This window comes from Thalassophryne amazonica, chromosome 21 (genome assembly GCF_902500255.1).
Source record: "Thalassophryne amazonica chromosome 21, fThaAma1.1, whole genome shotgun sequence".
In the NCBI taxonomy this organism is placed as follows: Eukaryota; Metazoa; Chordata; class Actinopteri; order Batrachoidiformes; family Batrachoididae; genus Thalassophryne; species Thalassophryne amazonica.
Genome location: NC_047123.1, coordinates 5,141,482 through 5,154,341, shown reverse-complemented (window position 1 = coordinate 5,154,341; position 12,860 = coordinate 5,141,482). Strand labels below are relative to the sequence as shown.

General features: G+C 39.9%; 1 protein-coding gene across 2 annotated transcripts in view; it reads left to right on the top strand.

Moving 5' to 3' along the window:
* The window catches only part of si:ch211-243j20.2 (uridine-cytidine kinase-like 1), a 39,599-nt gene that overhangs the window by 746 nt on the left and 25,993 nt on the right, over window positions 1-12,860 (top strand). For both annotated transcript variants that reach the window (XR_004558412.1, XM_034161942.1), the window contains exon 2: window positions 7,952-8,160. Coding sequence is in view for 1 of the 2 variants with exons in the window: in XM_034161942.1 (XP_034017833.1) it covers window positions 7,952-8,160 (209 nt within the window). In the remaining variant the exon portion in view is untranslated. The remainder of the gene's footprint in view (window positions 1-7,951; window positions 8,161-12,860) is intronic.

Sequence of the window (12,860 nt, the reverse complement as noted above, 5' to 3'; positions counted from 1 at the left end):
CAAAAGAACATAATCAGTGCTGATTAGGGTGCATTTTTATTGGTCGACATAGTTAAGTGTTGTCCATGTTTGGTGAAGAACCTGTGGCCGATGATCAGCCTGTTTGCAAAAAAGCGTGCAGAATCCTCATGCACATTTTCAAGATAATTTCAGAAGTAATTATTGCAAGATGGGAAGTCATATTCACAAGGTAGTAAGCAGTAACACATCACTTTCTATTGAATGAGTCAGTTGTCCTTGCCCATGAATACCGGTACTTAAAGACCTGTTCAGGCCAGGGTTTGTAATCTGGTTTCAGCGGGATTTGGGCCAAATCCCTGAGAGACTTTTTTTTTTTCTAAATCTGTATGGCGGCAGTCGGCTTTAAGACAGACTGTTGAGCAGGATTTGACACTGTCTGAACGCAACTCCGGCTTGAATCCGGCTAGCTCTGAACCATGGCCTCAAACTACGCCCGTGCGGCCGCAGTGTCTTCTCCAGTAAAGCACTCAAAGCAAGCAACCTTCTTTCTCTGCAGCGCTTTATCACCACACACAAACGCGCACACACCTACACTCTTGTAGATGTCGGCACCAGAAAATCATCACAGGATGTTAGAGCAGAATTTATGTCATCTTCATTAACAGACTGCAGGTTAATGATGTGACCTTAAGAAGATAAGTTTTGGTGAAGTTATGAATTAATTCCTTTCTGAAATGTCACACAAATTCTTGTTTACATATTTGAAGCCAGGTGACTCTCTGCACTTAAATAATCCATTAAGCTGTTTGCTATTCCCAGTCATTAAAGATAAAACACAGCCAGTTTGTCCTACTCGCTGCAGCAAGCAGAAACACCCCATGCAAGCACACAGCTTGGATTTGAACTGTATTGAGCTTGGACATGTGTAAATGATGAGCCAGATTTGAAAGAAAGGTCTAAACACTAGCCAGCTAGAAAGCAGTCTGGATTGAATCTGGTTCAAGCAAGAATACTAACCCCGGTCTGAATGTGTCCAAAAAGTCACAGCTGAGTGGACATAAATCCTTAAAATCTGCCCTTTAGGCTAATCCTGTCAACCACACCCCTTAATGAAAGGATTTATTCAAATCTGTACCATAATGTGGAGGCATAGTGTAAACTCTACCAGCCAAGTGATGACAGCCTTACTCATGCGAACGGCGACCCCGCTCTGCCATGCTGTGCCCGGGCAGCGGTGTGATTTCCTGGGGAGGGTTGGCAAGTTCTCCCTCCCTCCCTCTTATCCACACCAAGAGTAGAGAACTTCACTGAGGAGAGCAGAGTTCACGGAGATGGAGCAGAGCAAACGGTCTCTCTCTTCTCTCTCTTCAGGACAGCAGTGTATCTACAGGTCCTCAGAAACCTTGAAAATATGGCATTCTTTAATCGACTGTTGCCTTTTCTGTCCATTTGTAGTCTCACATCTTTGATCAGCTATGTGTGGTCAGAAACAGGCAGTATTTGATGGAATAATTTATTTATTCTTGTTTCTAAACTGTCTTAAATTCCAGTTACATTGAGTTTCCCTGGACTTGTAGATGCTTGAGAGTAAGTGGAATGCCCGTGTTGAGCACCAGCATGGGGCCGCCTGTGAGCGTACAAGGCATCTCTGATGGCTACCAGCTGAAGCTAAAATTAATCAAGAGATACATGACTTGAAAATAATTGTTGACATCATTCATCAAGCAAAAATGTAAATTGTTCTTTGGTTCCAGTTTTTCATGTGTGGATTTGTCAGTTTTTCCTTTTGGTTTGGACTGTTGGTTGTATAAAATGAGATTTCAAGATGTCTCCTCAGACTTAAGGATTTCTGATTTAATTTTTTTTTATATTTTCTGAATTTTGTAGAAGAGCTAAATGATTAATAATTAAACATTGATAAATACTTGATACATCCTTACAGCCAGCACATGTCAGGTCTTGACATTGTATATGGGCAAACAAAGTGCTGTGTCAGATAAGTAGTCAGCACTTACACAGTAAAGCAAGTGGGGGAAAAAAATCCTTAATGTTAACCTGTTATGTCATGTGGGAAACTCCAATCTAGAGGATCACCCTAGGCTGAAATATTTGAGCTAAAGCACCTGTTCTTCGTTTAAACTCAAACTGAAAGCAAGTCTCTACAAGTTGATATAAATTAATTAAAAATAGAAAAGCCAAGATGTTTGCTTGCATAAGTAACAGGACGCTTTGGTATAATACCTGTAAATAATTAGTTTTGTTGCCAGTTTTCTTCAGACAAGTCAGGGGATGGCTACATGAACATTTCCAAGTCACTGAATATGTGTTGGACTTTATTTACATTGGTTATGAAGAAATACAGATAGTATGACACTCTATGGTAAATCTGACAGTTCTCAAAAACTAATTGACTGTGCAAGAAGGAGAAGAGTGAGGAAAGACACCCAGACAATCCAGAAGAAGTTACAAGCTTCTGTGGCTGTGATTAGAGAAATTGTGCACAGTGCAATTTTTGCATTTTGTATCCCGTTATACAGCTTCACGATGAAGTGGTACAAAGGAGGATTTTCGTAAAAAAGAAGACCTGAAAGTTCAACTACAGGTTGCCAGAAGGTACATCTGAGATGCAAGCTGAGATTTGATGTTTTGGTGAAAGAAAATCCTGAAAGAAAACGCTTCAAAACAGCCTATTTCTCAATAAATCCAATATGTTAGTCATATATTTAGTAAAAGTTAGCGAGAAATAAACACATCCAATTCTAAAAACACTGTTTTTGAAACCAGATGAGGCCTCTGAAGTGATTTACAAGACATCTCATGGATGTTAGCATGCACGCCCCATGTACGCGCATCGTCTGAGGTCAAGGGTCATTTCCGTTACATGTGTATATCCTGAAAATGCTGTTAAAAGGAAAATAAAAATATTTCTTATGGAATTCCCCCCAGGTAAATATTTTTAATTCAGTTCAATTTAATTAGCTTATAATGCACCAAATCACAACAAAAGTCATCTCAAGGCGCCTCTCTCGGAACAATTCAACATAAAATTTAAATAAATAATTAAAAATCAATAAAAAAAAATTCAAATACATAAATAAAAACAGAAGTAAAAGAATAAAACAGATGAAAAATAAAAAATGTTCTCAAGAAAGAGAATAAAAATGGGTTTTCAGTCTTGACTTAAAAACGTCCACAGACTCCGACTACCTCACAGTCGCAGGAAGACTGTTCCACAGGGTGGGTGCACGATGAGAAAAGGCTCTTTGACCTGCTGACTTCTTCACCCTGGGAACCCAGAGAGCCTCCGCATTGTGCGACTGCAAAGCCCGAGCCGGCAAGTAAAGTTCCACCAGATCAACCAGATAAGATGGCGCCAGTCCATGAACAACTTTAAAAGTCAACAACAAAACCTTAAAATCTGCTCTCACAGAGACAGGGAGCCAGTGGAAAGATTCCAAAATGGGTGTGATATGTTCAGACCTTCTGCTACGATTCAAAAGTCTGGCGGTAGAGTTCTAAACCAGCTGAAGACCCCTAATGCTGGACTGCGGTAACCCTGAAAGTAGAACATTACAATAATTTAGTCAAGAAGAAACAAAAGCATGAATCAGGGTTTCAGCATCAGCCATAGACAGGATGGGTCAGATCCTCGCTATATTTCGCAGATGTAAAAAAGCAGTCCTAGAGACATCCTTGATGTGGAGGTCAAAAGACATCGTGGGATCAGAAATTACTCCAAGGTTCCTCACTTTGTCCGTATGATGTATAACACACAAACCCAGGCCGAGCACCAGCTGGTCAAACTGATGCCGATGTCTCGCTGGACCAACTAAATTTGTCAGTTTTGTGAAATTGGAAAGACCGTATAGCTTTAATAAAGACTTTTATGAAACTTCATGGAAATTGTGTACATGAGCATTGTTAGTTTTGACTGAGAAAGTGGGTATACACCTCCCCCCAACCCAATTTTTATTTTTAATGTGAGATGTGTGTGTGTGTGTGTATATATATATATATATATATATATATATATATATATATATATATATATATCTACACACATGAGGGTAGGCTGAAAAGTTCTAAGGCTCACCAAGAAGGAGAAAATCCATTTCAATAGAACTTGGCATGCATTAAGTTCAACTCTTCTGATGATTAACTGTGTTATTTTCTTCCAGGTTGTGAGGTAGTTTGTGGTTCATAGCCAAGTTTGAAAGTTCGTGGTAGAGGGAATCGGCAAAAATGGACAAAATCTGGCATCGCGGTGTGATTAAATACCTGCATAAGAAGGGGTTAAAGCCCAAGGACATTCATGCGGATATGGTTGCTACATTATGGGATGAAGCTCCCTCCATATCTACAGTGCAGAAGTGGCAGCTGAATTTAAGAGGGGCAGAGAGAGCCTTGAAGACGACCCATGGTCTGGGCGGCCTGCAAGGCTCTCTCTGCCCCTGTCTGATGGACGACAGACGATCGACGATTAATCAGCTAGCAGATGCTGTGGGAATATATCGTCAGAGAATTGAACACATTCTGCATGAAGAACTTGGAATGTCAAAGGTGTTAGCTCGGTGGGTGCCACGTCTTCTGTACATGTAAACATGTAAATTTCCACAGTCATTGATGATATGGGGCTGCATGTCAGGTAAAGGCACTGGGGAGATGGCTGTCATTACATCATCAATAAATGCACAAGTTTATGTTGATACTTTGGACAATTGAAAGGATGTTTGGGGATGATGAAATCATTTTTCAAGATGATAATGCATCTTGCCATAGAGCAAAAACTGCAAAAACATTCCTTGCAAAAAGACACATAGGGTCAGTGTCAATGAGCAGATCTGATTTGATGCAGGTGTTAATTTGGGGGATGAAAATTTACAGGGTGATTCCATAATTTTTTCCTCAGAATTGAGTGATTCCATATTTTTTTCCTCTGCTTGGTCTAAAAAAGTAACCGTTACTGACTGCCACAATCTTTTTTTCTTGATTTCTTATAGTGTTTCTTAAAGCCAGAAAGTTGCCATTTGAAATGACTTTAGTTTTGTGTCATGTCTGTGATCTGCTTTTTTTTCTACAAAATTAAACAACTGAATGAACATCCTCTGAGGCCGGTGATTCCATAATTTTTGCCAGGGGTTGTATTTTGACTCTCAAGATGAAAGCTTCTATGCCAAGGGAATCGAAGCACTCAAGCACTGCTGGAAGAAGTGTGTGGAGTTACAGGGAGACTATGTAGAAAAATAACTGAATTTGTTCAATTCGACAACTGCATCATAGTCAGCCTTAGAACTTTTCAGCCTACCCTCGTGTGTGTGTGTGTATGTATGTATGTATGTATATATATATATATATATATATATACATACACACTCAACAAAAATATAAACGCAACACTTTTGGTTTTGCTCCCATTTTGTATGAGATGAACTCAAAGATCTCAAACTTTTTCCACATACACAATATCACCATTTCCCTCAAATATTGTTCACAAACCAGTCTAAATCTGTGATAGTGAGCACCTCACAGGTGTGCCATACCAAGATGCTGATTAGACACCATGATTAGTGCACAGGTGTGCCTTAGACTGCCCACAATAAAAGGCCATTCTGAAAGGTGCAGTTTTGTTTTATTGGGGGGGGATACAGTCAGTATCTGGTGTGACCACCATTTGCCTCATGCAGTGCAACACATCTCCTTCGCATAGAGTTGATCAGGTTGTCAATTGTGGCCTGTGGAATGTTGGTCCACTCCTCTTCAATGGCTGTGCGAAGTTGCTGGATATTGGCAGGAACTGGTACACGCTGTCGTATACGCCGGTCCAGAGCATCCCAAACGTGCTCAATGGGTGACATGTCCGGTGAGTATGCCGGCCATGTAAGAACTGGGACATTTTCAGCTTCCAAGAATTGGGTACAGATCCTTGCAACATGGGGCCGTGCATTATCCTGCTGCAACATGAGGTGATGTTCTTGGATATATGGCACAACAATGGGCCTCAGGATCTCATCATGGTATCTCTGTGCATTCAAAATGCCATCAATAAAATGCACCTGTGTTCTTCATCCATAACAGACGCCTGCCCATACCATAACCCCACCGCCACCATGGGCCACTCGATCCACAACATTGACATCAGAAAACCGCTCACCCACACGACGCCACACACGCTGTCTGCCATCTGCCCTGAACAGTGTCAACCGGGATTCATCCGTGAAGAGAACACCTCTCCAACGTGCCAAACGCCAGTGAATGTGAGCATTTGCCCACTCAAGTCGGTTACGATGACAAACTGGAGTCAGGACGAGACCCCGATGAGGACGACGAGCATGCAGATGAGCTTCCCTGAGATGGTTTCTGACAGTTTGTGCAGAAATTCTTTGGTTATGCAAACCAATTGTTTCAGCAGCTGTCCGAGTGGCTGGTCTCAGATGATCTTGGAGGTGAACATGCTGATGTGGAGGTCCTGGGCTGGTGTGGTTACACGTGGTCTGCGGTTGTGAGGCTGGTTGGATGTACTGCCAAATTCTCTGAAACGCCTTTGGAGACGGCTTATGGTAGAGAAATGAACATTCAATACACGAGCAACAGCTCTGGTTGACATTCCTGCTGTCAGCATGCCAATTGCACGCTCCCTCAAATCTTGCGACATCTGTGGCATTGTGCTGTGTGATAAAACTGCACCTTTCAGAGTGGCCTTTTATTGTGGGCAGTCTAAGGCACACCTGTGCACTAATCATGGTGTCTAATCAGCATCTTGATATGGCACACCTGTGAGGTGGGATGGATTATCTCAGCAAAGGAGAAGTGCTCACTATCACAGATTTAGACTGGTTTGTGAACAATATTTGAGGGAAATGGTGATATTGTGTATGTGGAAAAAGTTTTAGATCTTTGAGTTCATCTCATACAAAATGGGAGCAAAACCAAAAGTGTTGCGTTTATATTTTTGAGTGTGAGTGTGTGTGTGTGTGTGTATGTATATATATATATATATATATATATATATATATATATATATGTATATATGTGTGTGTGTGTGTGTGTGTATATAATTAATGTTGTGAGATATGACAAATTACCGCTGATGTCTTATCTCGATTTTCTGCTCTCTTTTTTTTTTCTTTTTTTAAAATTTCATAGTTGATTTTGTTTTGTCCATCGTTATGAAAAGGCAATATAAGAAAACATAGAAGAAAACCTTCTGTGTTTCTCGTCTCCACATTGATCTCTCTACCCAGACTTAATGTCCTCCTTGCGTGTGATGGAGGACATTCGCCTCTTCCATTTTCACTTGAAGGCATCATTCTTCATTCATCCTCAGGGTAAATGGGATTCTTCTCACTAATAAATAAATCTCCACTGTTATACTTCCACAATATGTTCAAGGAGGTTCATTTTCTACCAGATTGACTGATCGCCTTCTTACACCCCTCTGTCAGAACAAGGAGAATTTAAAAATGATGCAGATCTGTTTCTTTTTGATCTGGTCTTTTGTATTATGTTACACTGAAAAACTGTCTTTCATAAGCCATTTTTTAAAACATTTTTATTATATAAATTCATTCAGATTTCTGTCTGCATTCTGTTCATTTTTTTCTCCCCTATTGTGCCCTGTGACAGACTGGAGTCCTGCCCAGGGTGCACCCCGCCTCACACCCTGTGACTGCTGGGATAGGCTCCAGCTCCCTCATGACCCTTAACTGGAGTAAAAAGGTTATAGAAAATGGCTGGATGTTGAACTAGTGTGTGTTTCTTTGCAAAATGTTTTTTTTTTGGGGGGGGGGGACCCATGATTGGCTGGATTATTCAATTAGAAGTCACGTATGTAATGTATCAGAGGGTATTTCTGCTGAAGTGATCAATGTTGGTCTGAATCACTTTTCTTATGTAGATTTCAGTAGTAACTGAAGTGCAGCATGTGGAATCCCGAGTTGTTGGAGAAAAGTCTGCTGGACTCTTCTTGGAATCTTGTTTTCTGAACTTGCAGTGGGAGTGGAGATGATTCTCTGAGTGGCCTGCCAAGCCATGTCCCTCAGTGCCCTTTGACCCCTGCGATATCACCACAAAAACAGACCACGAGCCAGTCAAAGGCAGAGCCTCCGCTGCTCAGGACGAGTAAAAAGACCATCTATACCGCTGGCAGACCGCCGTGGTACAACGTCACTGGGACCACGTTCAAAGAGGCCTTCGTCATTGGTGAGCAAACAGGAACCGGCCTTTCCAGCAAACAAACCAGACCCCTGACGTAATGTAATTCTGGACTAAAAAGTTTGAAATTCAATTTTCCTCAAATGTCACACTTGATGTTCACAAACAATACATGTGTTAAGTCAGGGAGAACGTCTACTTCATTTCAGTTGAAAGTTGCTTAAAATAATACATTTGTTTCAGTTTAATTTTTTTGGTGGGGTGGACAAGTGGTTAGTGCACTTGGTTTCAGTGTGGAAGCTTCCTGGTTCAAATCTTACCTCTGCCACATTTCTCCATGTACTGTGGAGTTGCATCAGGAAGGTCATCCGGTGTAAAACTTGTGCCAATTCAACATGCAGATCGGCTTCAGCTTTGCTGTGGAGAGGAACTGAAGGGACTTAACATTTGTTTCAGTTTTACTTTACTGGTTCTGCAAGTTTTTCAGTGATTTAGAGGATTACATTCATAAAGTTGACAACCCCTGAAAACAGGATGTAACAATCAAAGAAATCATTAATTTTACAAACTTAGATGTGTTTTGGGTTCGATGTCATTCTGGTTTTAATTGGTCACCCAACTACTGTATATAACTTTTTCTAATCTTGTAACTAATTCAATTGTGAAAGTTTTAAATTCTAATCTCATTTTCAACATTTCACCCAGTGAGTCAAAACTTCACACATTCTTGAGAAATGTTGGTTACTCAGAATGCAAAAGATGAATAACCACGCCCTCTTTTATCCGGGTCAGGCTCTGTCCTACTCAGTCATCCCTCATAGTTTCTTTGTAGAGGAATTTCTGGAAACTTTTGAAAGCATAGAGCTGCTCGTGACTGTCCCTTTGTAAACATGGGGCGGGTCAGTGCCTTCACAGGTTGGGAATTACATGCACTTCATGTGAATTCATAGCTGGTCCATTTAATTAATTAATTTAATTTATATAGCGCCAAATCACAGCGAAGTTGCCTCAAGGCGTTTCACACAAGTAAGGACTAACCTTACCAAACCCCAGAGCAAGACCACAGGTGACAGTGGTAAGAAAAACTCCCTCTGATGATTTGAGGAAGAAATCTCAAGCAGACCAGACTCAACGGGGCGACCCTCTGCTTGTGTCATGCTACAGACACAATTGACAAGATGAATATACAGGAAATTTTGGGAAAAATTTTGTCCAGCTATGTAAACAAAGAACAGAACAGCTCATATTACAGCAGACGCAGAGGGAATGTTGCTTCATTCTCTCTGCAGGTTACCTTTAAGCTAAGACATCTTTATGTATAAACAAAGTAGCGTGAAATCTGAAACTGAACTATCTTTTGTGTGACTCAGATAGTCCGGCGGCTAAGGGACAAATTTTAGGGGAATCATGCACTTTTTTACAAAAGTGCCAAAACTTTATCAGAGGTACTTTATAGTGTCCTGAAGTATATAAGATTTGGAGACATTGAATCCATAAATGTCTACACTCTAAAAACTTGGGTTTAAGAGAATAACCATTTTCAGCCTTCTACAGCACATAATTCATGACAAACTCTTATCCAAATGTCTATTTAAGTTTATAATATAAACTTGAAGGTTATGAATAATGTATTAAGGCTAAGTAGGGATGCTTCGAATGTACTTCAGTGTGCTTACACTCTTACAAAAAGCGTTAATCTAGGGAAAGTGACTAAATATTGTCTAACTCGTTGTGAATATCAATATACCTATGCATTATAGCTGTTTGCAAGCATAGGGCAAAGGAAAGATGATACTCATGCACTCTAACATATTTACACTCTAAAATAACAGTGTTTGAACAGAAAGAAATGCTTTTTTATTAATTTCAAGAAATCAATTTTGTTTTTATGGCCATAACCATTTAGTTTACAATTTAAAACACTCAGTTTACCGTATGCTATATCTTCCATAACATAAAATCATGACTCTATATTTAATTTAATTAAAGTGACTGAAAGCTGTTTACATGCATAGAAAAAGAAAGTATGCTACAAATGCACTTAAACATAGTTTACACTCTTAAAAATAATGGTAAATTAATGTTAAAATTTAAGAGCACTGTAGTTCTGTAACAGTTACTTCTATAACTTAGATTCTGCATGACTATTTATGTTCAAATCCAGTAACACAAAAACTGTAGCACACTACTAGAAAGAGTAAACATTTAAACATCTTCACCACCATCATTATGTTGTTTTGTTGCAGTTTTTATAGATGTTGTTGTTGTTGTTGTTATCATTATTATTTTATGTTATTGGTATTAAGACGATTATCACCATATTTTGTAACTGAAAACATTGTAAATACCTGGTTGGCAAACTTCCTAGATATGCACAAATGTGTCATGAATATTTTTAATGAACTACTCTCTACAGCTTTCATGCTAGGAAGATCACAGTGACCTAATTTTATGTCTCAGAGGTAGAGGCCTGTTAAAGATACCTGCAGGCCTGAAATGAGTCCTGTACCTCTTTCCATTTTGAAACATACCACCCTGCTAATGTATAAGGATGTACGACGACGTATGACGCCACACAACAGACGATACACGATCACATAAGCTCAGTATAGCTTTGCACTAGTTGCAGTAGCCATTCTCTACAGCTTAACAATGTCCAATCTTGATCACTGGCCCCCTACATAATAACCATATGATCGTATTGTCATATGAATAGCAAAATATACACTGTATTATAACCATGCAAACACCCTTTAAAAAAAAAAGCAGGATACAGGGCTAAAATCAAATGTCTCCCACTTTGACATGACTTAATATAACCTAAAGAGTCCCTGGACAAAGTTTGGCGCTTTTGTAAAAAAGTGCACGATTTTATCCCTTAACTGCTGGACTAAGAAGTAACCCGGCTTTAGTGCTGTAATGCACAAAATGTATTTACATGCTTGTAAATGACATTTTAAAGCCTCGAGTTTAAGAGTTTCTGATGCTTCCCTGTGGGGTTTTTTAATGATCAGCTGCCATCTTGCTGATTAGCACCGTAAGCATCTTGCTCAGAATGAGTCCCAGTTGCAGAAAGAGAGATGCAGCCGTTTGCTGTAAATGGGAATAGATGGAGGGCGAAGTTGGCTTTGTATTTTTGGTACACAGGCAGTTTTTGTTGTTGACGAACTGCAGTAGACCATTGAACTCGACACCCCAGTGTACTTTTAATGCATCGCTTTAACTGTGAGGGGAAACCCCAGTCTGGATCAAAGGTGGGTGGAAGACAACTAACAGTAAAATATTACAAAGCGTAGGGTTTGTAACTGATGCTCTGTGCAGTGTAACGTGGAGGGAGATGACAATGAGATGCACCGATAAGTGATTCCAGTGAGAATTCAGGAAAATTGGAGGCGAGGCCAGAAAAGTGCTCGTTTTATTGCTGAAAGAAACAGCAGCTTTATTTGCTGAAAAAAAAAAAAAAGAGTTCAGTGAATTTGCTATCTTATGGTGAAATTGATATGGAACACAGTAAAAAGGTTTCTTTTTAAGAGCTCAGCTTTCCAAGTCAGAAGCAGTATTTCTCTACTGTCTCCAAAGCCATAAGGAGGAGCACAACACCATTTTCCAGTCAGCAGTTTTAACTGTGATGGGTCTTATCTGAGCAAAAAGCGTCTCCAACACTCCGCCAGGCGTTCTTTAGCTGCGTAGGCTATTTCCTTTATTCCATGCGTGCAAACATTTCCAGCAAATTCTGCGAGTTTTCCTCAAGCTCAGGTCCTCTACCAGAGTCCTGGGAGTTTGACGGATCGGTGCAGCTGTTCATAGGACTGCACTGTTCTGGACACAGACCTCTTTTTTTAATCAATATCTTTTTATTGTTTTTTTCAAATTTAGAAAATAACAAACACAAACAAAACTGTACAAAGAATAAAGAAATCCCTCCCCTCCCGCCCTGTGCTATACCGGTTCAAGAAACATACCATATTCCATCTGGTACAAAATCATAATAAAAGGATTTGCATACAAACTACAGAATTGAACAATTTAGATCAGATTTTTAGCAGACACGCTGTCAAAATAAAAAAATAAAAGGCATTGCTTTGGAATTTCCCAGAGGAACCTTTAAGTACGTATATCTTATTTTTTCTAAATTTATATGTGCCATTACATCTTTCATCCAATGAGCGAATGTTGGAGGCCACGCATCCTTCCATTTGAACAAAATTAATCTACGAGCCAATAAAGAATAAAAAGCAATCATTTTTTTTCTTGGTTTCTGTTCAAAATAGATTTCCGGGATGCTACCCCAAACAAAGCAATCTGAGGACAAGGGTACACAGTTTTTCTGCAGATACTGGAAGAGGCCTCAAAAATGGAATGCCAGTATCCACAAAGTTTGGGGCAGGTCCAAAACATGTGCACAAGTGTAGCAGGTGTTTGTTTGCAACGATCACATGATGGGTCCAAATCTGGTTTGGAAACTTGTCTTTAGACCAGTGCAGACGGTGCACAACTTTGAATTGGACCACCACATGTCTGAGTGAGACCGAAGATGAATGAATGTTACGTATCACCTTTTGCCACACAGAGTCCGATATAGTCTTATTCAAGTCCATTTCCCATTTCCGCTTAAGGTCCTCCAGATTGGTCTCATGATGTAAGGTATAAATCCTACTCAGAAGCTTTTTAGAGTCAGTTTGATAATCCCTGGACACAGACCTCTGATGTTGTGGCTGGAATCTGCTGATTGCGTGTCAGTGTGGGGA